The following is a 25,742-nucleotide window of genomic DNA, read 5'->3' on the forward strand; positions in this document are numbered from 1 at the left end:
GTCTAATATTCCTCCTCCTCCTCCTCCTGCTCCTCCTCCTGAAACCTCACGTAATCACGCTGAACGGGCAATTTTTCTTAGGGCCACAAGGCTCACTCAAATAATTTTTCTGAACAATTTTTATAAGTTTCAATGCGCTTAAAAGCGTTGGAACTTTAACTTGAACCAATTTTTCGTTACACTGGGCTGCCTCCAGGCCTAGTTACCACTTAAGCCACATTAACCAAAGCGATTAATGGGTTTCACCTGCCCTCTTGGCTGGCCATGGCCAATTTTTGGGATGTACATTAGTACTGTTGATACAGCAATTTTTGTGGGCCCTCGCCTACAGTGTAATCAAATTAATTTTTAGCCCACCTGCATTACAGCTGACGTTACCTCAGCTGTGTTGGGCAATGCAATGGGATATTTTTGTGTACCGCTGGTGGGTTCCAGGGAGCCACCCATGCTGTAGGTGCACACTGAGTTTTTAATACATCTGTACACTTCTAAAGAACCCCAGTCTGACTGGGGCATGCAGTGTGGGCCGAAGCCCACCTGTATTACGCACGACATTACTACCTCAGCTGTGTTGGGCAATGCAATGGGATATTTTTATGTACCGCCGGTGGGTTCCAGGGAGCCACCCATGCTGTAGGTGCACACGGAGTGTAACCTACATGTGTCCACTTGTAAAGAACCCCGGTCAGACTGGGGCATGCAGTGTGGGCCGGAGCCCACCTGTATTACGCACGACATTACTACCTCAGCTTTGTTGGGCAATGCAATGGGATATTTCTATCTACCGCCGGTGGCTTCCTGGCACCCACCCATGCTGTCGGTCCACAGGGACTTCACAATAGGGAGTTGTACCTGCCTGTGTCTATGAATTAAAAAGCCCGGTCTAACTGGGGCATGCAGACACCTTGACAGAATGAATAGTGTGTGGCACATAGGTTCCCCATTGCTATGCCCACGTGTGCAGCTCCTGATGGCGGTGGCACAGGATTGGATTTCTCATTGCTTCTGTACAGCATTGTGGGCTATCGCCCTGCCCCTTTTAAAGAGGGTCGCTGCCTAGCCGTGCCAACCCTCTGCAGTGTGTGCCTGCGGTTCCTCCTCATGGCAGACGCACTTCTAAATAGACATGAGCGTGGTGTGGCATGAGGGCAGCTGAAGGCTGCGCAGGGACACTTTGGTGTGCGCTGTGGGGGGGAGGGGGGGCGGTTGGGCAGCATGTAAGCCAGGAGAAGTGGCAGCGGAGTGTCATGCAGGCAGTGATTGTGCTTTGTTGTAGCTAGTGTGGTGCTTAGCAAAGGTATGCCATGCTAATGAGGGCTTTTCAGAAGTAAAAGTTGTTGGGAGGGGGGGGGGGCACTTTTGCCGCTATTGTGGCTTAATAGTGGGACCTGGGAACTTGAGATGCAGCCCAACATGTAGCCCCTCGCCTGCCCTATCCGTTTCTGTGTCATTCCCATCACTTTCTTGAATTGCCCAGATTTTCACACATGAAAACCTTAGCGAGCATCGGCGAAATACAAAAATGCTCTGGTCGCCCATTGACTTCAATGGGGTTCGTTGTTCGAAACGAACCCTCGAGCATCGCGGGAAGTTCGTTCCGAATAACGAACACCCGCACATTTTGGTGTTCGCTCATCTCTAGTCTTCACGCCTGCTGCACTATGGAGCTTTTTTTCCCCCTGTTTTGACAATCTTCTATACCGGTAGCTTCCTCACAATTAGACCTGTCCATTTCCAAAACCATCTGTCATCTCTAATACAGAGGTAGAAAACAAGATGTAGTGCAATAAAGATTTGGCAATCGGAGAAGAATGGGCAGGTCCCTTTCATTATACCCACACCGACAAAGTTAAAACAGCGTAAAAGCAATCCATCATGGAGAGCCCTCCTCTGTTTTAGTTCCGCAGCTTCTTCCAGGGAACAGTTCCTCCCAGCCATGCAAAGATTATATACCATTCCATATTAACATAGTCCCACCCCCATACATAAACTAAAATAAAATAACAAAAAAATGTATATACAAAATGTAATCCACCAATGTAATTTCCATTCTTTAGCTAACCACCTATATCGCCTGCATCATTTAAAACAACATTCCTCAAAGTGACTACAAGAAGCATCCAGTCCTTTCAAGGATGTTCAGTTCTATTCCTAAATGTATTTATAATGGCTTTACTAAAGTCACATGATATAAAACTTCCATTCACAGTTTACACACTGAACTTCTCAGACCAATCAGGTTCACTTACCGTGGCTAGGAGAGACTATGCCTCAGAAGAAGCCGTGGAAGTGAAGTGCGAGTCAAGAAGAGATGGGTTCTCCATGTTGGATGGCTTTTGTGCTGTTTGTGAGTGTAATAAAAGAGACGTACCCATACTTTTCTTTCTGCAAAACTGTATTGCATTATATCCTGTTTCCTACCTCTTTATTAGAGATTACAGATAAACCTGATGAAACGTGTATGAAATCAGAGGCACAGAATAGCTATAGGTCCTGTAATACTCCCGTGTGCATGGAACCATAAGAAGACAGACACCAAAGCCAAGATATTCAACTTGTTACCCCTTAAAGCCCATACATGTGTAGTGGGCCAGAGTTTGGGGTCCCCTACAGCACCTCAGAATGCATGTTTTGTGCTTGTCTCATGCACTGTCTTGGCTGTTGAATGCATCAGTTATGTGTATTGGATGGCTGCAGGCAAGAATGAGTTAATGTCTGGGTATGCCTGGAAAATGTATCGCCTTGTGTGTGGTATAAAAGAAGGGTCACATGTCTGGAGAGGTAGAAAGTGAGAGAGCGATACATATCTGAGAGTTAGTAGGACAGAGGAGAGATCTGAGAGTCAGGGAGACATGGAGAAGACCAAGAGGTGGTCTGCTATTCCCGCTTGGGCCTGTCCTTCCCAAAGAACACCCCACTGTAACTAGCTACCAAGAGTGCATGCACCCGGACTCAGAAAAAGCCACGCAAGAACTGCGCACATCTGGTGAGATAGAGACACCGCTAGCAACCGAGAGAACCACGAGTGGCTGGCAGTGGAGAGGAAGAGAGTTGCCAGGAGAGAGAGAACGGGCAGATAACTAAGACTGTGGCTGAGTAATTCTCCGGGAAGCCTCCCTATTCCAGCATCATTTCTTCGGAGTGTTGTTTCATATTAAGACTGTTGCATTGTTCAATTGCTGTGAAGGGAAGTTAAGAAAATGGGGAGAACTGAACGTTCTCAGTTCTTACTCAGAAAAGTATACTTTGTGTGTGGGCTATTTTGTTCCTGGGAATGGATGTCAGAGTGATCCATCGCAGAGGACGGAATGTTGGTGTCACGAGTGACAAAAATCGGACTACAGGTAAACAGTTTTACCATCCCTGTGAACTCCCCCAGCAGTAACAAGCTCTGGTCCCGAGCTACCCTTAGGGAGGAGACGGTAGAGCGCCGTCACAAGGCGAACACTCTACCCCGCTGAGGGCCTGCTCCTCAGACTCTGCACATGCATAGTGCAATCATGTGGGCAGCTGCGACCCTACCAAAACGGGCAGAAACAGAGGAAACTCAGACGCCCAGGTGTGTAACCATTGCAAAACTGCAATCATGGCATCGTCCAAAGAAGAAGGTTTACATATTCCACAACGCTGCACAGACTTTGCCTTCTTTGTCATCAATCCTTCATGAAAGTTCATCTTGAAATGCAAAAAAAAAATCTCAGTTTGATACAGACATTGCCCTGTAAGCACATATGGCAGAAAAAGTAAGTGAATCCTTTGGAATTACCTGGTTTTTTGTATGGATTACACTATAAAATGTGGTTTATATGATCTAAATCGCAAATTTTAGAGATATTCAATCTGAATAACCACACACAATTCGCTGTGACATTCTTGTCTTCTATTGAGCATATTAAGTAAACATCCACTATGCAGGGAGAAAAAGTGAGTGAGTCCTGCTGTTAATGACATCTCCAGTAGCTATTTGAGAAAAGATATTTCAGTTAAGATGAGTTTAGAAGTGCAGGTATCATAGGTGCTTTGACCATTAAATTACACATGCACAGCCTGGTTACTGACAAATTTGTTCTTCTCAAGAAAGATTATTATTGAACCCTGCCTCGATGTAAAGATTTTTTTGAAGTTCTGTTAAAGGGATGTGTGACACTGGAAAAGGCTACAAAATCTAAAGCCCTGGGTCTACATCAAAACAACAGTTTTGGCAAATTGTCTACAGATGTAGAACATTGAGGACTGTTCTTCTCTCCCAAAGAGTGTCCTGTTATATTACTCCAAAAACACAACAATTATGAAGCTTGGTGGAGGGGGCACCATGGTTTGGGCCGGCTTTGCTGCCTCACGGCCTAAATGTCTTGCGATCATTGAGTAAACAATCTTACATGAGACTATAAGGGCAGCTGTCGATGACCTTAAGCTAAGTAGACATGATGCGAGAAGGCAATGATCCAAAACATACAAGTAAATCAAGTAAAGAATGGTGAAAAATGAAGAAGATTTACATTTTGGAATGTCCAAGTCAGATTTCTGACCTTAACCCTATGCAGATGCTGTGACATGATCTGAAGAGGGCTGTGCATGCAAGGCATCCCAGAAATCTTGTTGAACTTAAACATATTTGTGGGTAGGAATGGACCAAAATTCTTTCTCAACATTGAGCACATATTGTTTTCATCTACAGGAAACATTTGGTGGAAGCGATTGCTGCTTGAGGGACATCTACAGGTTGGAGCCAATTACTTTTGCTCCCTGCACTGTGGTTGTTTTCTTATCAATGTACAAAAAACTTTTTGGTTGGCAGCAGCACACAAACGTACCTTAAGTCTGAGTAGAGGCTTCTATGTCAGGCAGAGGATGCAATGCTCCTAAAATGGATCTGGATCCATAGACCATATAACCAAGCACATTCTTTCCAAATGGAGCAGCATCCGGGGGTGCCGATACGGATGAAACAATACTCACATCCTAAAAGGGCTTTATCTTTATTGTGTCCAAAACGCTTTGGACGGGAGCTGCTGGACATTCAAGCTGGCTTCCGCAGAGGACGTAACACCAGAGACCAAATCGCGAACCTGCGCTGGATCATGAAGAAGACCCGGGAGTATCATCAGGACATGTATATGTGTTTCATCGACTACAGCAAGGCATGTGACTGCGTCAAACATGAAAAGCTCTGGAAGTGTCTGAAGCAAATGGGCGTCCCAGAACATATACAGCTTATAAGGTCGCTTTACAACAAGCAATAAGCAACGATCAGGACCGCTTATGGAAACACGGATTGGTTCGGAATCAAGAAAGGCGTACAGCAAGGCTGCATTCTATCACCAGTACTTTTCAGTCTGTACGCAGAAACGATCAGGAGGCAACGCAATCTGGACAAATCAGAAATCGGAGTTAAAAAAAAACGGTGACAGAAATGTCAACAACCTCCGATAAGCAGATGATACAACCCTGCTGGCGGGAAGTGAAAGGGAAAACCTTATCCAATGAGTGCAAAAGGGCAGCAAACGCATGGGACTGTATGTCAACTGCAGGAAAACGGAAGTCATGACCGCGGTAGGCAGCGGTACAGTGAACATCAAAACCAACAAAGAAGAAGTCGAGATGGTCCGAGATTTCATCTTCCTTGGATCCAAAATCGATCACAACAGGCAATCTGGACCCGAGATCAAGAGACGGATTACACTTGGTAGGAATGCAAGGAATGGAAAAGATCTGGAAAAGCAAGGATATTAGCATTTCAACACAAACCAGACTGGTCAATGCACTGTCTTTCCCATAACGACGTATGGCTGTGAAAGCTGTACAATCGGGGAAACAGACAGAAAGAAAAATTGATGCGTTTGAACTCTGGTGCTGGAGGAGAATGCTGCGGATACCTTGGACCGCCATGACAGCGAACAAGGTAGTGTTAGATCGCGGCAAACCGAAAATATCACTAGAGGCCAAAATCATCAACCAGCGGCTCTTTTATGGCCACGTGATGATCACAAACTCACTGGAAACAGTACTGATGCTCGGCAAGGTCAGTGGGAAGAGAAGATCAGGGCGACAGAGAACAAGATGGCGAGATACAATCAAGGCCACCAACCGCCGAACTGAAAGAAGCCGTGAAAGACAGGAATGCGTGGAGAACATTGATCCATGGAGTGACCGGAGGTCGGACGTGACTAAACGGACAATCATCATCATCATCACTATACTCGGGATCTGTTGTGTACAGGAGGCCTTGTGATTGTCACTTCCTAATGGGCAGATTTCTCTGTAATGCCTCTTAGAGAACGTAGTATCTTCCTGGTTCTGACCATTACTATTGTGACTTCTACTTAGTGTGGCTAAGGACTTCTGCCCCTACCGTGTTCATGTAGTTATATAGTAACTTACTCTGTAGCATCTTTTGCACTAGTGAAATGCTTTTACATTGTCAGAAGTGTTAATTTGGCATTTCTGAAGTCCCACAAGATCATGGGGCCTTGTATGCTACTGCCCCACCATCCCGAAAGTCTTCAGCAATACATGTAATTGTATGCTACTTCAGGACAGGACATCAATATCTGATCGGTGGGAGTCCGTGCCCTGGGACCCCAGGCGATCAACTGTGAGGCCGCGACACTTGGTCACATGGCTTTTCAACACCTCAGTCCCAGTCAGGGATTGAACTGCTATAATAGGCACCGCGGTGAGGAAATGTACTGTGCTGGTAACCATTGAAGAGGTCCTGGTGCTCACGCGAACACTATGGCCTCTTTAAAGGGGTTTTCCCACTACTTAAATTTGCTTCACTGTCCCTCTGCACTTCCTGTTCGCTGCAGCCAATCACTGGTCACAGCACGGGCCTTCTATAGCCAGTCATTGGCTGTAACAGTCACATGTCTTGATCAGCAGCAACCAGGAAATACAGATACAAATTTAGGTAGTTGGAAAACCCCTTTAAACAGCTGATTGGTGGGAGTCCAATGCTGCGAAAACATAACAGGTGCCTCTATTCTGGCATTGGAAGTGATTCCGAGGATTTATGCCGACCAAAGCAATTTCAGTCTGCAGCGTTTATACACCACATCTGTCTGTGTGAATGGCCGGGACAACTTGATCGCGACTATTTGCAGTCCATGCATTTTTTACCTGCGTTGTGGCCGGCATAGAAGCACATTGCCCGAGTGGATGAGGCCTAAGCCTGCCAAGTTTACCAAATGTGAAGTACTATATGACTGGCTGCCCTATTTTTTTCATATCATACAATCTCCAAGATTTCACACTCAGTTTTCCAGTATCCAATGGTATCTGCAGGACCGATGATATATAACTCGTATCCGCGGTGTGGAGGTTATTGTATGGTAGTAATATCCTATGATGGTATACTATATAGTGTCTACATGTCCCATGTATATCCAGGATCTGCGTTCTGTGCATGCTAGATCGTTATGCATCGCATGTTTAGGGCTCGGTCAAATGAAAAAACACATTTTTTATCGCATGAATAGCCGCGCTGAAAAAAAAAATCGCATATCGCGTGTAGAAAAATCACGTGACCAGTTCATTTGTGCTCGCATGTCCGATCTTTTGCAGGTCCGATTATTTAGTGCTTTTAAAAAAACGGAGATGTGACCGCTTTCACTGGAAGCATTGGTTCCAATATAGCCAATTTTTAAGCGCGCCTATTTATGCACTAAAAGAATCGCTCATTTGACCGCGGCCTTAAGGCTCTTTCACATGGGCGTATTTGAGCAATATGCAGTGAATAGAACCCATTGATTTCAATAGGTTCATTCACGTTTCCTTTTCTTGCGCATTCAGAAAAATAGAACATGCTCGATTTTGTGCCTATTTGTGAAACAACGGGCCCCATAAAAGTCTATAGGGACTGCGCAATACGCAAGGGAATGTGCAAAATAAAGCGCTAAACCGCAGGGAAAGGACACATCTGGACCTCAACAAGGTAAATCGCCTTTTAAATCAGGGCTGTGGAGTATTGCTCGCGCATATGCCCTGCGTGTGCAAAAAAAAGTGCAGTACAATGTGCAGAAACGTACAGAAATCAACCTCATTCATAGCGCAAATACTTGACGCTGAAGTGTGTGGATTTGCGCATACTCGTGTGAACCCTAAGGACCAGTGATATATACATGTGTGTAGTGAGGAGTCAACTTGTGAAAAGTTCAGTTTGGCCAGTTTGCCAAACTTTTGCAAAAGGTTCAGCTTGGTCAGAAGTTTACCACATCCCCTAAAACTGGGGTATAACACCATCTAAGAGCCATGAAAGTCCCATATAACATTTCGAGAGCCTTCTAGGGGGCTTTTATGGCCCTTAGACAGTGTTATACTCCAGTGTTCAGGACTAGTCCTGAGTGAACCGAAATAGTAGAACCCTGTTTCGGGTAGAACCTTGCTGAAAGGTCTTCGAGTTCATGCCAAACTGAAACGTTAGCAAAGTTCTACCTGAAACAGTCTTCTATTATTCCAGTTCGCTCCACACTATCCATGGGTAGTCTTGGTGTCATACAATATCATATCCGTTACATACAACAACCATTAGATTTACAAGGATTTTACCATCATGGAAAGTTATCCTTTGTCCACAAGATAGAGGACTACATGCTCCTACAGCTGGGAACTCCACTGATCCAGAGATTTCAGCCCCGGTACGTCCTGAAGTGTGGACAGTAGAAGATGCTCCGCTACATTCTTTGCAATGGGACCACCAAAGACAACTGAGCGCTTGAACTCAGGTATCCCTGGCAGTCCTTTTGAAGGGATTGGCGCAGAGGCGTGCATGCTGATCCCCCACTGCTCACACTTTGGAGCGTGCCAGGGCTGCAATCTCAGGAAGCTGCAATCTCGAGGGGGTTCTAGATGTTCAACCCTCACCAATTTGCAGGTTATCCTGTGGATAGGGAAGACCTTGCTGTGGTGGGATGACCTCTTTAACATCTTTAGTCAACAGCGCTTTGGCACTACAGAGGAATCTGGAAGAAGGCAATGCTCTAACCATAATTACTGAGCTAATTGGTCTCATACCATTGTGACAAAACCCCATTCATGTATTCCTGGTACTGACTCTCCTGACCTCCGGACTCCCTGAACTTGGCTCTGTATTTTGGACTCTGCTCTTCTCTGCTTCCTGCCCTGACATAATGCCCAAACCTTAATAATGCACCTGTACTGCCAACCCTCATTCAGACCTTCAGGTATGGCGCCTCGGCGCAGTGCAGTGTCAGCAGCCACACAACTGGGATTATCTGTGTAACGGCTTGGGGATTCCACAGCAAAGCCGGTATCCTGCTTGGAGGGGTTGTTTAAAAAGCGGGGTTCCCCAGGTGCTGCCACCTGACTTAGCCCATAGCCAAACTGGTATGTGGCAAGGCGGATCCACATTTATCTGCCTGACAATCTCCTACAGGTCCTGAAGATTGAATAGGACCAATTAGGAGACGTCTCTGATGTAGACCGCTACCAGGAGGCTATCAGGTGGCTATATTTTTGGTTTCATATGACAACTGCTGAACTCAGACCTCTTGTAGGTCTACTAAACTTTATAGGATTTTTTGGTGATCTGTTCAGGCGGTGCGGGCATTGTGCCCACAATACAGACACTAATATGCTTCCTAAATCAGAGAAATGTAATTGGTTGTATCTGCTCTGTCTTCTGGATTTTGACCCGAGCCAGTGGCACTAAAGTGCTAGCTTACTAAATGCCAGATTGAAAGGGCTTTCCCATCCATCATTTATATCACCTACCTATATTATAGGGGCCCATTGTATGTTCGATGGTGGAATACGTGCGCAGCCACTCCACTCAAACTCTTTCAGATTGTCGGAAGCAGGCAAGCACGGCCAATTAACCTTTCCTTCCCAGGTGCTAATTCTAGACCTATTTTAAGTGTATTGGTTAGCTTAAAGGGCCACTCCAGAAAAAACATATTTTTCAATCACTGCCCCTCACTCATGATAGCCGCCTGTCACACTGTGGAGGTCTTATCTGTGTATTGCAGCCACTTCCATGCAGTACAGCCCCCTGTCTGATGCTTATCAGGCACCATCTTGAGTGTGATATTTTTTACCTTCTGTTTCACATCTATCCCATGATGCATCAGCACAGCGTTAGCTGAAGCTATACCATTTCTGCCTGCTGAGAGATCGTTTAATTATCATCATCTTTTATATTCACTTAAATAAGCTGCAGACCGTAAGTATACAGTTAGAAAGATGAGCTGTGATCTCCTCTATTATACCTGTGTGATCATCATCAGTAACTGTAGCAAGAGGGTCTGTGTCCTCCTCTAGGCAGTTTGTGTGATAGGGTTCATATAATAACATCACGTAAACTAAGAAACTGACTAGAAACTGAACACATAAATCCAAGTAGATCTGAGTTGGTCAGAACTGAGTTCACATGGCCATCGGAGGAGAAAGAGTCCGGGGATTTCAGATAGAAATGAATTACTAACCAAGATAACACAAGGCAACATAATGAATGAAAGGATAGCTACATAATGAATGAAAACAATCACCGGAGTGGCCCTTTTATATGGTGCCATACGTAAGGGCAGCATACTCCTTATAGCCAAAATGGTATTAAAAGGATGCTCTGCCAATTGGCTAAGAGGAGCAATGAAAAAATAAAGCACATCCCTTCCCTGCCTCACCTCCTCCCACATCCCTCAGGGCTGATAGCCAGCTGTGTATGCACATACACACAACTGTCCTGAAGGGCGGCTCCCCCGGACCCATAACTATCAATGTGCAGTATTCTTTCAAAGTTCCAATTAACCAAATGGCATAAATCGTTTTAGCTCTGTTTCGACTACTACAGGTAAAAACCTGTGGTTGTAACATGCTGTCCTTACATAGGCCAGCATATTAGGCAGGCACATCTACTTTTAGCTGCTTACTACAGGAAGCAAACAGCTCCATGCATTGCGCACTGGCCTGGAGTTGGTACTGCAGTTTGAATTATTCACTTCATTAGGACACAGCCTGCAGTACCAACCTGGACCACTGTGCAATGTACAGAGCTGTCTGCTTCCTGCAGCAAAACAGCTAGAACAACCCATGTAACCCACTGGTATCATAACTGTGTGGCACTGACCCAATTTCTCCAAGCTCTTCCCACCCTATTCTCTGGACGTCACTGTCAATATTATAAACATCACTTAATGCCATGTCATTCTATTACACACCGATTGTCCACTATAACACCACCACATCCGTATAGAGGCAGAGGTTTAGGTGGTAAACAGTTAATAGTAGCCCTGAAACTCCATTGGTTGAACCAACAACACGGCATTCTCCATAAGTTTTTCACTCTAGTTTGGTACATCCTTTATTGCCACAACGATTCAGACCTAAAGCTTCAAAAACCTGATTGGCTAGAGCTTTATATGTCCAAGAGACCCTTGTTCAGATAGTCACATCCGGGCCTTAGGGGGCTTCTATTTGTACCGCTGAACCAAAAAAACTTGTCTTAGCCCCAGAGAATAGCATAGTGCTGAGTGATACTTGAGGTTTTTAATTATTTTTTTATTTTTCTCTTGGTCAGTGTACAAAAAATATGGGACATCAAACCAGAAAAAGTACAAAAACAAAAGAATAAAAAAATGTACATTAGAAAAATAAATTACAATTGCATTTACAGAGACAATCTCAGTGGATTTGTTTGTCTTTTACCGAAATGACTCAGTAGATTACTGACATTGTAGTTTTTGGCCTGTCTGCCCATCATACATTTACAATGGTCTAGCTGGGAGAGAACCAGAAACGAATCTGGTCAAAGCAAAAAGAAAAAAAAAAACTACCAAAAAATGACATGCTATTTACAAAGCCAGAAGTCAGACATGGAATTATTTGTAATGTTATTTGTTGTCTGTAGCCACAGAGAGGTAAGTTATATAGCGGTCCGCATGTAGAGAACAGCCGGCAAACGCCGTCCGGGAAGAGGATACACGGGGGGATGTAGACAGAAATAAGTGAAATGTTTTTGTTTTTTCCTAACTGCTCTGGGCAAGCATCGAGTCACAGCCTGATACATGGTATACACTCAGCCGACTCGTGTTCGCTCCGTATTACTAGCAGTTAGTAAAGTTTAATATTTTTGTTCGAAATTAAATGTAAAAACATTAAGAAAGAAAATCTGATTTTTTTGTTATAAATTAAAGGGATTTCTGGGATTTCAAACAAAATTTAAAGGCTTAAAATGGTAAAAAATAAAGAAACATATACTCACCTGATCCAGCAGCTCCTGATCCAGTGCTGAAGCCGTGGTCCCCACCACTCAGAACCCAGAAGAAGACCATGGAAGAATCACCATTAAAGCCGGTGATTGGCTGAGTGGTCACATGCACAATGAATGGCACGTGACTGCCAATCAGCTTCTTCCGGGTCCGAGCAGCGGGGACTGAGGCTTCAGAGCTGGATGCCGCTGGAGCAGGTGAGTAAATGTTTTTTCTTTATTTGATCCATTTTAAGCCTTTTCATGCCCTGGAAACCCCCTTTAAGGTTTGTTCACATCAGCTTTGGAAGCCAAATGATAATACAATCCAGGATGAAATCCCACAACATGTTGTGCTGTTTTTTTCCTGGATTACGCCAGACACCATTACATAACCTGAACAGATCGCATTATAATCAAGGGGGTTTATTTGGCTCCTTATGATTTAGTGATAAGACAGATCCGTCCAGCCAGGGGATTTCCAATGCTGATGTGAAAAACCTGTTAAAGGGGTTGTCCAGGGAAGCACAATACTGGCATGGACATACGATGTTGGAACGTCCACCTCTGACTCAGTTGACATGGTATGACCTGTCTCTTTGTGCCCCATCAGGGGGTTGGCCATAACAGAGAAGGGGGCTGGCTTAGTTATTAAGATGTGTTGAACAGCCTTGAAGATGTGATGGACACAGAGAGAAGGGCCGTACCACAGGACCGCTCCATGGATAACCCTTTAAATTATTAACTTTATTTAAAAGGTTTTTACCATGACAAACATTTACAGACTATCACCTGAATACACCCGATTGGTCTAATGTGACTGTAGAGTCCTCCATTGATCCTGAGAAAACGGTTGTCTATTCTCAAGACCAATGGCAATACTTGCGCAATCATTTCTCAAAAATGTTTATGGAACGAGTAGCCCGTTACTGGGATCCCAACAGTTGTTCCGCCGCCGATCTACCGCGTTTCTCCAAAAATAAGACAGTGTCTTATATTAATTTTTGTTCAAAAAGGTTTAACTTTTTTACATGTATACTGTAAAAACACTGGACACTATTTAAATTGACTTTTTAAATTAACTGTTAGCAGGGCTTAATTTTGGAGTAGGGCTTATATTTCAAGCATCCTCAAAAAGCCTGAAAAATCATTTTGCATCCTCAAAAATTCAGGAAAATCATGCTATGTCTTATTTTCAGAGTATGTCTTATTTTCAGGGAAACAGGGTAATAGTCATGGCACATCCAACGGACGGCTCGTAAATGTTTGTCGTGGGAATGTCAGCAAATAACAGAACAAATATTCTAGGCTGCACTGAGGAACGGCCCGCTATATTGGACTTAGATTGATATATTTGAGCATTGCCTATTTTTTTTTTTTAATTTCCTGTTATTTATATTAAAACTTCACCTTTCTTTTAAACATCGGCAAACACAGAGGACGTAAATCACAAATCCACAGGAGCATAAATACCGTTCTGGGAGAAACCACACTTATGAAGGAGGGTCAACATGTGCAAATAGTCTACCGAGAGTTCATCAATATAATAGAATATAAACATAGAAAATGACTTTATCCATCAGCTCTACAAAACCCACCAAGATCTGTTTAAGTAGTCAGTCACACTTTGCATAGTTTGGCTACATTTTTATTTGAGCATGGTCATTTTCAAGAGAAATTACAAATTGAAAATTCAATAATACTTTTACAAAGACAAGTCAGGAAAGATTTTTTTGTCATGGTATTATACATTGTATTTAACAGTCCCTCTTTTTTTTTTTTTTAGCTAAAAAACAAGATGAAGAAAGTGGAATTTTTTCAGTTGAAAATACAGTGTTTTCACAAGATCGTATCAAAAGTTCCCAAATTTGGAATTTCCAGTAATTGGAAAGAAAATAAAATAATAAAAACAAAAAAAAAAAAAAAGAAAATAAAATAATAAAATTGAAAAAAAAAAAAAAAAATTCGCATTTTACAATTAATGTTTCAAAACACATAAATGCTCTTCTCTTTACGTAAAATTTGCCCAAGTGATCAACATCATGTTCCTTTTTTACTAAAATATATCTATATTGAAGAACTATTATACTGTACACTACAGTATGAAATAAATAAAATTAGGAAATATAAAATGAGCCACATAAATAAAATGTTATTTGACCTAAAAATTAAATGAATGCAAAAACAAAAATTTTTTGCAAAAAAAAAAACAAAAACAAACAAAAAAAAAGTTTGGTGTAATACTGACAAAATGAATGAACAAAAAATAAAAAAAATTACAGAAAAAAATTGCACAAACATATGTAAACTAAGGAACTGCCGCCTATTCTAATACTGACATGGGTGCTTCAAAGAACAGGGTAAGCTTAACACTGAAGCTGGTGCGTTGGGTAACACATGTCACCCCCTTTAACACTGTACAAGGATGGCACTTGCAGAAACACACAGATTAAAAGGTTTGCATATAAGGCTTTTTTTTTCTTTTAAAAACACCTTACGAAGGCTTTCTCTGTCGTCACCTTTCTTTTTTACCACCGTTTCCAGGTCGCTCTTAAGACTTCGGAATCTCCATTTTTTTTTTTTTTACACATGCATCACTTCATGTTCCTTCACATTAAAAAAAAAAAAAAAAAAATAGGCCTAAAATTGTGTGGTTATCTATCATGAAACTGAGAGTAGCAAAGGAAAGTTATGAAGGAATCGAAGAAAAGTCGTATTGCAGTGCGAGCACCATAAATTAAAGTGAAGTGATAATACTGATGTACAGCAGTGCGGGCACTTTTTTTTTTTTTTTTTTTTAGATTTTAAATGTATTAATATAAATTAGAAATATCTTTTTTTTTTTTAAGTCTGTAGTGATATATAAGTAGAGTGCAATTCGTACAATTAACTATTTTGTGCTTAAAGAATAAATGCTATTAAACACAGGGTTTAGTCTCTGAAACCACACAGTTTCTAGGCCTTTAATACTGTACAAAAAGTTTGCATAATGCAGTTCTCAACGAAGACCACCTCAAACTTCATTTAACTTTTTTTTTTTAATGTTTTTGGCAGAACTGCCCACCCCTCCCCCCCCCTCCCATCAGTTCATCTATACAGGCTTCGTGGAAGCTTCAGGCACGTGCATGAACAGCTTAAACACAGCAGAGTTTTCAAGCAGGTAACAAGACTACTGGAGAAAATCGGAAGCTTAAAATGCAGTAGTTTATTACATGCCGTCCTCCATGTTTTCTTCTTCGTGATCTGACTTGATTTCCATTTTACCATCCTCCGAACTATCGTCCATTGAATGTTCACCATTCTCTTCCTCGTCTCGGATCGTGTCCGGATCCGTGTCCATGCTCTTGTTCTCGCTTTCTTCCTCTTCCTCTTCGAACTCTTCGTCTCCATCTGGTCTTCCCAGCTTATCGTAAACGTCCTCCACCTCCTTATCATGCTCTCTTTCGCTCTCTCCGTCTCTCAGCATACTTTCTCGTTCCTCTGAGTCAGAGTAGCCCTGAGGTGTTATACTCTGTAAGTAAGCTCGATTCATCAGCAGCTCCGTCGGTTCTAAGTGACCCTTCTCTCTGGCTTCCCTCTCGGCCGCCTCCCTTTCTTCGGCCTCTCTTTTACAGTAGGAATACCTGTGGTTCATGTGCTGTGAGTAGGACCCAGAATGTGAGAAACGCTTCCCGCACTTGTCACATTGGTATGGCTTTTCGCCGGAGTGCAGACGTGAATGTTCTATTAGATGGTGTTTGTGTTTAAATGCTTTTTTACAAATCTGACATTGGTGTGGCCTTTTTCCTGAAAAACAAAAAATATAGACATTTCTGTTAAATTTCATCCAATTAAAAAAAAAAAACTAAAAGTACAAAATCATTTTTTTCATTCACTTTCATTCTCCAACCTCGTGCCCCATTAGACAAAGTGTACTAAATAAACACCACTGTGTAATCATCAGTCGACTGTCCAAGAGGCCAATGCTTTTATGACCAGTAGGCGTATTACAAACATTCATAAACATTTTTTCATTCACTTTCATTCTCCAACCTCGTGCCCCATTAGACAAAGTGTACTAAACACCACTGTGTAATCATCAGTCGGCTGTCCAAGAGGCCAATGCTTTTATGACCAGTAGGCGTATTACAAACATTCATAAACATTTTTTCATTCACTTTCATTCTCCAACCTCGTGCCCCATTAGACAAAGTGTACTAAACACCACTGTGTAATCATCAGTCGGCTGTCCAAGAGGCCAATGCTTTTATGACCAGTAGGCATATTACAAACATTCATAAACATTTTTTCATTCATTTTCATTCTCCAACCTCGTGCCCCATCAGATAAAATATACCAAAAAACTGTTGTGTGATCGACAGTCAACTGGCTAAGAGATCAATGTTTTTGGGACTGGTATATATATTCAAAAAGTCCACCCAATTTTTTTTTTTTTTCGTTTTTCTTCTCCAACCCTGATCCCTATCAAATAAAACATACTAAAAAAAACTGCTGTGTAATCGGCAGTGAACCTTCCAAGAGACCAATGTCTTCAGGAGCGGCATGTATATCCTTCAGCCCAACATTGGAACTTGAGAGTCATGCCAAGCCTAAACACATCTGGCTGATTCCAGGCTCCAAATAGCCTAGGAATGCCTTTCACACCTACCATCGCGGCCATGCTTGACGCTTCATTCAAAAATAGAGCTGACACTAAATGCTTGACAGCATGATGCCCAGGCACCAGACTGAAACACAGAGGCATTAATACGCACTACAACTATATTTCCCTGCAGGATGAGGGATAGTAGAAATGAATGAAGAAGCTCTTGCGTATGTTTGCCCTTCTACTGGAACCAGGAATGAGAAGCTTACTAGTCTTATGTCTGCTATTTGACATTACCAATAGCCAATCTATAGTGTGTATCCAGAATTAGCATCTGCACTGCCAATCTGTAGCCAACACCCACACAGTTGTCCGTGGTTTGGTTTAATAGTAGCAGATTTTAAACCTATTTTTTTCAAGGACTGATATGTATAATATATTTTCTACAACATATATTACATACAGTAAATCTTATCCTTTGTGTGATTTCCAACATTGGCAGATATGCCTGTGATATGCCACCTGTGATCAATCGGTGGGGTCCGACTGATGCAGCCCCCATGGTTTACTAGAACAGGGCGGTTACCATTCAAAATCGATCCTGCCGGAATGTGAATGATAGTCGTCCCGTGTAAATGGGAGAATTCTTCATTCGTCCGGTTTCTGCACGCAGAAACTGAATGATGAGCCGTTGGGTGTAAAGAGCAGTTGGTCACTTCTGGACAAAAAAACGCTCCCCGGCTGCTTCGCCTCCATTCTGGCAGCGCTGTGAGCGATGCCAGCCATACTCGCTCCTGTGTAACAGCATAGGAAGGAGTATCACTGGGAGGAGCTGTAGAGCATTGTTTGTCCAACAGCTCGTCCCGTGTAAATGGGCCTTATGAAGCCACTGTTGGTCCTCGCGACATGTTGCAGGCTGATGGCGTGGACTTCCATCTTTTATAATGGCTGCCAATAAAGCTACCACGAGAAAGGAAATGGAGCTGACAAGCTATGAGTAGACTAATGCTCTTTTACCTCCAAGCTGAAGCAACCCCTTAGTATTGGCTAATTCATCCTCTCATTTGATGGGCCATGTGATAAACAGATAACGAATGCTGAAATGCTAGAACTTTGCTCCATGAATCATGACTTTTGTCAGCGACCGTGTGTTACAGATACAAAGGATTGCATTGAGGACATCTGTCCATGACTATAGTTATGATTGGACTCTCCGTAAAGTGACCCTAAGGTCCTGGAACTAAATGTTATCCTGGGATAAGAAAGGGGGAGACTATAATACCCGGTGTCCTCCTTACAACCACCGTCCTGGTGTCTTCTGGGGCCTTGTCCATGATTCAAGATGGTTGTGCTGCTTCTTAAGATTACACAATATACCCTGTGCCTTTGGTAGTCTAAGACATTCTACACTGCCAGCAGCATGCAGTGGCTGATTACCACTGCACAGTGTGCTTCGGGTAGTCTAAGGAGCGTCACAGCCATATTGGATCATCGGAGCGGAGCCTCAGCAACCGCCACATTGGTGCTCTATAGGGGCTTGTAAGGAGGGCACCAGGAAATATTACACCCCTCCTTAATTTTATCCCATGACTTGAGGGTTGCTTTAGAGGGGCACTAACGTCTCAGACAACCTATACGCTTTTCCTAGCTTGTGATAGACTCTTCCTTCTTGTAATTTTGTTGCTTTACCGCTGTAAATCACGTTTGAAGTGGCTACCTCTAGGGGTCTCTCTTCCATCTTCTCTGCAATCCAATCTATGTTGTTAGATACAGAGCTTCTGCACTAACAAGGAAGTTTCTATAGCAATAGGAGAGGGGGGGGGCTATCTTCACAGGCAGCTCCCATTAACTCGCAGGCTGACAGATCTGCAGACACTGTGAGAATGATCTCCACAGTCTTTGCTTTTATAGCACGTGAGTGTCAATAGGTTTACTAACCATTTGGCCAGAATGTCTCTAAATGCCTGATCATCCTGGCAAAGCAGGGGGCAGCCATTCGAATACTGCATGGGAACTAAGGGCAAGGAAGTCAGGACAGTGAACTACTGGCAGAATGCTAGGCTTGCTACACATCCAGTCCATGAAAGTGGATTGCAAACAGCAGGACAGCCGAAAAATGGGAAAGACCACCTGAAAATCAGAACCTATGGACATGAAACAGGGTGCAAATGAGGGATAAGGAGAACCCGGGGGGTGTTCGAAAACGTGATGAAAATTCTGGTGCACTTTAACATTGGATGCCAATACATTCTACCAGTAGTTTTGCATCAAACAGCAGGATGAGCAGAATTATTAGTTCTGTTTCTGAGCTGTAAACAAAACTGAAATAGAACGACTGAGAAAGAGAGAATGGAACGCAGAAGCAAGCAGTTTTATAACATTCGGAAAACCTCCTTGTAGAATTGGAAAATGATGTTGTGTAAAAACCAGCCGGTCAGTCATCAGCCGGTCAGTCATCAGCGGTCAGTCATCAGCCGGTCAGTCATCAGCGGTCAGTCATCAGCGGTCAGTCATCAGCCGGTCAGTCTTCAGCGGTCAGTCATCAGCCGGTCAGTCATCAGCGGTCAGTCATCAGCCGGTCAGTCATCAGCCGGTCAGTCATCAGCCGGTCAGTCATCAGCGGTCAGTCATCAGCAGTCAGTCATCAGCCGGTCAGTCATCAGCCGGTCAGTCATCAGCGGTCAGTCATCAGCGGTCAGTCATCAGCCGGTCAGTCTTCAGCGGTCAGTCATCAGCGGTCAGTCTTCAGCGGTCAGTCATCAGCGGTCAGTCATCAGCCGGTCAGTCTTCAGCGGTCAGTCATCAGCCGGTCAGTCATCAGTGGTCAGTCATCAGCCGGTCAGTCATCAGCCGGTCAGTCATCAGCCGGTCAGTCACCAGCCGGTCAGTCATCAGCCGGCCAGTCATCAGCCGGTCAGTCACCAGCCGGTCAGTCATCAGCGGTCAGCCATCAGCCGGTCAGTCATCAGCGGTCAGTCATCAGCCGGTGGGGTTACTCATTATAATAATGGGTTTCAGAGGCGCTCGGCGGAGCATCTTGTCCACACATAGAAGGAAGCCGTTAGACTACGGGAGATAAAGTCATTCTTGTTTGCTGTCAGGAGCCGAGTTAACACGACTGAACTCTGGGAGGAAGGAGAAGGATTCTTTTCTTGAGCCTGAATATCTCCGCCAGCGATCTCTGTTTGCATTTCTTAATGAAGGTTTTGAAACCGTTGCTCAAATAAAAGAAAGTGCGCTGGTGTGAAAGAAACGTCATTACTTCCTAATGGTGAGCATTAAAGTGCCAACGCCATAACTGCTTCTTCTATTGAACAATTGTAATGAGACGAGCGAATCGTGCTTGAATTTTTATGAATCGACCTCAAAGTGAGCAAAAAAGAATGTACGATGGCAGCCGGGGTCGGTGTGTGACCAGCGGCTATGTACACCTGCTGTGTCAGCACCAGAACGGGAATGACAGAGGAGAGGAATGCACACATCAGGGGTAGGCTGGCAGGGAATGGCAGGAGGGTGGCTGTGCTGGCGGTGGTGGGGGGCCCTTGTCATATTAATTATCTGGGAGGATCACATACCAGCAGCTGAAGAGTTCGAAATGTGCAGCTGCTTCAGAACCTCTTAAAGAACACAAAACAGCAAATATATATATATATATATATATATATATAAAAGGAACAGCAGACTAAATGGCAAACAGCGTACTTTAATTTCCCCTCTACATGTGACTAAACATGCATCTTCTTTCATTAGTTGGAAGGAAGGGGGAGAGACTAAGCAGCTGCCCGATGAGTCCATTGGGTCCTTCTCTTCTCTCATTGTGTAACTGGGGAAATGCCTGGTACTCATCATTGGCAGTACATTATAATAGATCCCAGCGAGTTGATTTTGCTCTATTGTCCATGGCCACCTGTCTTTATTTTCCTTTTGATCCTTCCCTAGGATGTGTCATCAATAGTTGACCGATAGGGGTTCACCACTCGGGATCCATGTCAATCAGCTGATCGTTGGGCCGTTGTTAGTGCCGACAGAGCTGGAAGCAGATAGCACTGTCCATATTGCAGCAGCCCGGTTGGTTCTACAAGCACACCTCCCATTAGAATCAATGGGAGCTGTGCCTTTAGTGCCAAAATGGGCCGCTGCAATGTTGACAGCGTTAACTGCTTCCAGCGCTGCCCACACTGACAGCGGGCATGGGTGTCAACTGATTTGCAGGGATCCCAAGTGGTGGCCCCCCATCGGTCAACTATTAATGACCTTTCCTGAAGATAGGTCATCAATAGTAAACTCCTTCAAGATTTTTTAAGATGTTGTTCCATGTTTTAAAGAAAGCTGAAATAATATATATATAAAGCTCTGTTCACGTCTCGTTTTTTTCTTCCCATCAGCGATATACTTAAGGAGTATTCCCCAATGTATACCTCTGATGCAGTGTATAGGCTTACAATGACGCATCTGAGTCATTGACTCTCATTGTAAAAAAAAAGTATATTGCATAATATAGTTTTTTCTTACCATTTTCCTCTGCATAGGAAACCTCAGTAGACTACAGTTTCCTATAGAGGAAAAAAAAAGGCATGAAGGAGCATGGCGGCCCAGTATGCCAGGGCACGCTTTTGGCATATGCTGTGTGCATGGGGCCCTATGGATGCGTCTATTGAAAGCGCCAGAAGCTTTGCTGTCTTATATGCCGCATGTGTTCACAAAGCGAGATGTGCACAGTGGCAACACTAGAGAATGGCCAAGCACAAAAGATTAAGATGAGTCACAATGGGGCCGATTGCGTGTATATCAGATCCATCCAACCATGAACAATAAATGCCAAGCTGACTTGGCGGATCAGAGAAATACTTAAAGGGGTTGTCCAGTTATAAACTACGGATAGTCTATCCTTGGGAGGGCTCATCAATAGCAGACTGGTGGGTTTGGTCACCCAACTGATCAGCAGTTCGCCAAAGCCAGCAAGCTTGTGCGTTGAGCTGATTTCTTCAGGAAGCAGACAGCTTTGTTCTTGCTATAGTGGCCAGGCTTTGTATTGCCAACCAAGCTCCCATTGAAATGAATAAAAACTTGGCCTGTAATACCAAGCCTGGCCACTACAGTAAGAACAGAGCTGTCTGCTTCCTGCAGAAATCAGCTCAGTGTATGAGTGTGCTTGCCCAGCAAATAGCTGATCAGCGGGGGCCTGAGCGATGGACCCCTACTGATCTACTATTGATGACCTGTCCTGAGGATAGGCCATCAATAGTTTACAACTGGACAACCCTTTTAACAAATAAGTGGCAAATTATTGGCTGTCACTCCCATCATGCACGCAGCTGCCAAAAAAAGAAAAAAAATCCTACATAGCTAATCAGCTTTTCAGGATACACTGGCCATTGTGTAAATTTGCTCAAAATCATCTATTTCGGTCATTCTTCATTTTCTGTATACGGACAGTCAAGGTCCTAAGAACAAAATGCAAGACGCCCGCTTCTCTTGTACGAACAGATTTGGTTTACAAGGGGACTAGTTATTTAGGGTGCTGTTCCTTTAAGAAAGAGTATGTAATAACTCTGTGGTCAACTTATCTACACAGTATCATTTGTAGATACAGGTGAGACGCCATGCATTTACCTGTATGTTCATATTTGTGTCTTAAGAGGGAGCTACTTTTCTGGAATGTCTTATCACATAAATCGCAGGCGTACATGCCACTCTCTGTCTTTTTAATCTTCTTCCGACTTAGGCAGGAGTCAGAATCCGTCATATCATCCAGACCCGACATGTAATCCGGGGTTCCATCAAGCATTTCACCCTGCAATACAACAAATTAAACGTTAGCGCTTTATTAAACGTTGGTGCGGTTCTAAAACTAATGAAAATCGCGGCGCCGTCATTAAAAATATTGTTTTATTCAAATTTGAGCATATTAATTTTTATCAGACAATAAACACCGAACGAAGAAGTGAATTTGTTTTCATTTTTCTCCTTTCTAAAAAAAAAAAAAATGGTATAATTGAATTTTATGATCAGATGCAAAATGTTATTACACAATCCATTTAGGTTTATGTCTGCTGACAAGATGCCCTAAGCGTAATATTTAATTTTGTAATTTAAAATGGAGAATCTTTTTTTTTCCTCAATGTTCGAGGTCCACATGCCTTCAGCGTGAGCCGATGATGAAAGTGGGCTGCTAAATCATTCTGGGTATTTAGATTTATTTTCGGCTGACTACAGAGAGCGCTCGCATACGTTCACATCCTACATATGGCTTCTTCTATTTGACTTCTAATTAATTAATAGAAACCAGATTACTTTGGCTTTGTGGGGTGGAGGCACTTTAATTTAAGTTCCAGATCAGGCTATAAAACTTGAAGGCATATTCTTTGTATACAGAACCAGATCCCATGGAGATGAAGCCGTAAGTCATCCTGTGGACTTCACCGTCACTTTGATACAATGTAAGAGCAAATGTATCAATAGCGTAAAGTCTCTTTGGCCCGCCCTACAAACACAAGTGACACGGAGTAAAGTAACTCTGCGTTAAAACTTCACCCTGAGTCTAGATACTATTGTCCGGCCTGTCGATAGTTCATGAAGGCTCCTAAATACTTATGTGAATGTCGGCTTGTCTCCACCGTGAACTATCGCTTGTGGGGATGCAGTCTATCACAAATAGCTAGTGGTGTGGAAAAGTCATCAACCTCAAGAACATAATTGGCGCAGTGAGTGAACAGACCCCTCTGGAACACTGATGAAGTTACATTTAGGGCACAGTAGTTGTCCAGCGCACCTTCCATAGTTTTGGAGGATTCATCCCATTGTCATCGTGCCTGAATGAGGAGTCGTTTAAACATACAGTATTGTGTAAAAGTTTTAGGCAGGAGTGGAAAAAATGCTGCAAAGTAAGAATGCTTTAAAAAATAGAAGGTGTCTAAGTGGCTCCAAATGTATTCTGCAGCAGGACGACAACCCCCAACATCCCGCCAGTGTCATGAAGAACTATCTTCAGCATCAGGAAGAACAAGGAGTCCTGGAAGTGATGATTTGGCCCCACATCATCCAGTCTGTCTGGGGTTACATGAAGAGACAGAAGGATTGGAGCGAGCCGACATCCACAGAAGATCAGGGCTTAGTTCTCCAAGATGTCTGGAACAACCTCCCTGCTGAATAGCTTCAAAAACTGTGTGCAAGTGTACCGAGAAGAATTGATGGTCTTGTGAAGGCAAAGGGTGGTCACAACAACTATTGATGTGATTCAGATTTAGCTTTGTTCAGTCACTTTGCAGTTTGTTATTTGACAAAACTAACTATTAACACTTCTATTTTTGGTAGAATTCTTACTTCACGGCCTTTTTTTACCACCTGCTGAGAACATTTACATTTTATGATTGTGCTCAGCCGACTCCGGTGCTTTGAGGAAATGTTGTGCCTCGGTCCTTCCAGGAAAAGTTAAGGTTAGGATAGCATAATCCTGAAGGCTAGTTTCACGCGGGTGATTGCGATTTTGCCACAAGAGAATCGCAACAAAATCGCATCTTTGTTCCTGCGTGTTTTTGAGTGTCAGCAATTCTTCTTTTTAGAATGACCCCGCATGGCATCGCTGCCGCCCGCGGTAAAATCACGCTGTTTTTTACGCAAACGTCAATAGGACTTTCTAATATAGAAGGAAACATGGAAGATAAAAAAAAATCGCACATCGCAGAAAGATAGAGCATGACGCGATTTTTTGTTTTCTCAACATGGCATCAGTGAAAACATGGCGGATGGGAAGGAAACCATTAAAAATCATTGGTTTCATAATGTGCTTTTTTACTGACTATTGCATCAGGCGAAAACCGCGCAATTTTCTCGCTCGTATGAAACCACCTTAAAGAGGATCCACCATGTTTTCTGATCAGGCTGTGCAGCTTTGCAGCTATGGCGCTAATAACTCTATTACACCTCTTCTTTTCTTCGTACACCCACCCATTCCCTGCACTGACCTCCATTAGAGTCCGATCCTGGTGCTTTGAATTTTTTTAAGTGGACGGTTTCCTCTGCTCACTCTCAATAGGTGATGTCAAGTTTTCTCTGCCCACTGATGTTCACCATTGACAGTAAGTGAAGACTGCCCACATGACAGACTAAAGACCCATTTTGACGATTATCACTCAAAATCCGCTCAAAAGATGATAACCGTTGCGTCTAAATGCGCAGTCATCATGCACTTTTCGTGCACTATTCGTTCTAGCAAGCTAGAAATCAACGATGACTCTTATCAGCGCCGCACGCTGATTTTCTCAGTGGGCGGCGCTGATAGTATTCTTTCAGCTGGTATCCCGCTCACAGTTCTCAGTGGGACACCAGCTGAAAGCTTTGAGAAAAATGCAGCTATTTGCATATACAAAACAGCTGCATTGTTCTTTGAGCTATCGCGGCGGTATCCCACTCCGCCTGGATTAACTCTTAAGTAGCTAATTAGCTACTAAGAGTTATGCAAAGATGATCGCTCAAAACTATCACTCAAATTGTTATTTGAGCGATTTTTGAGCGATTATCTTTCAGTGTAAATGGGCCTTAACAGAAGTGGAATGTGAATCCATTGGAGGTTGTTGTAGAGGAATGAGGAGTTGTGCAAAGAACAAAGAGGTATGATAGAGTCAACGAGGCTGTGCCTGGAAAGCTATGCAGCTAGCCCTGCTGATCGGAGGACATGATAGGTCTCCCTTATCTAGTCTTCTGACTTTTCTATACTGTGAAGTGTGGGGGCTTCACCAGTCACAACCCAACCGAAGTCGAAGCGATAGCATCCTGGCAATATGCCATCACTTCCTATGGAAAACCCTTTTAGTTCATCTGCATTAATATCAGTCTGAGCTTTGGAAATGAGATCCTTGAACTAAAATGGGAGCATGTAGAAGGGTATTTGGGAAACTTGCTGAATGTTTATTCATCTTTCAGAATTCTCTGCCTTCAGCAAGTGTAGATGACAAT

The 25,742-nt window shown here is 43.3% G+C and overlaps 1 protein-coding gene across 4 annotated transcripts in view; it reads right to left on the minus strand.

Moving 5' to 3' along the window:
- Positions 1 to 11,493: 11,493 nt before the first annotated feature.
- Positions 11,494 to 25,742, minus strand: part of ZEB2 (zinc finger E-box binding homeobox 2) — a 162,145-nt gene continuing 147,896 nt past the window's right edge. For all 4 annotated transcript variants that reach the window (XM_066575180.1, XM_066575182.1, XM_066575181.1 and 1 more), the window contains 2 exons: positions 22,401 to 22,581; positions 11,494 to 15,988 (listed from right to left, as the gene is read on the minus strand). In XM_066575180.1, coding sequence (XP_066431277.1) covers positions 15,411 to 15,988; positions 22,401 to 22,581 — 759 coding nt within the window. In that variant the 3' untranslated portion in view covers positions 11,494 to 15,410. The remainder of the gene's footprint in view (positions 15,989 to 22,400; positions 22,582 to 25,742) is intronic.

The sequence above is a fragment of the Eleutherodactylus coqui genome, chromosome 8, assembly GCF_035609145.1.
Source record: "Eleutherodactylus coqui strain aEleCoq1 chromosome 8, aEleCoq1.hap1, whole genome shotgun sequence".
Taxonomy (NCBI): domain Eukaryota; kingdom Metazoa; phylum Chordata; class Amphibia; order Anura; family Eleutherodactylidae; genus Eleutherodactylus; species Eleutherodactylus coqui.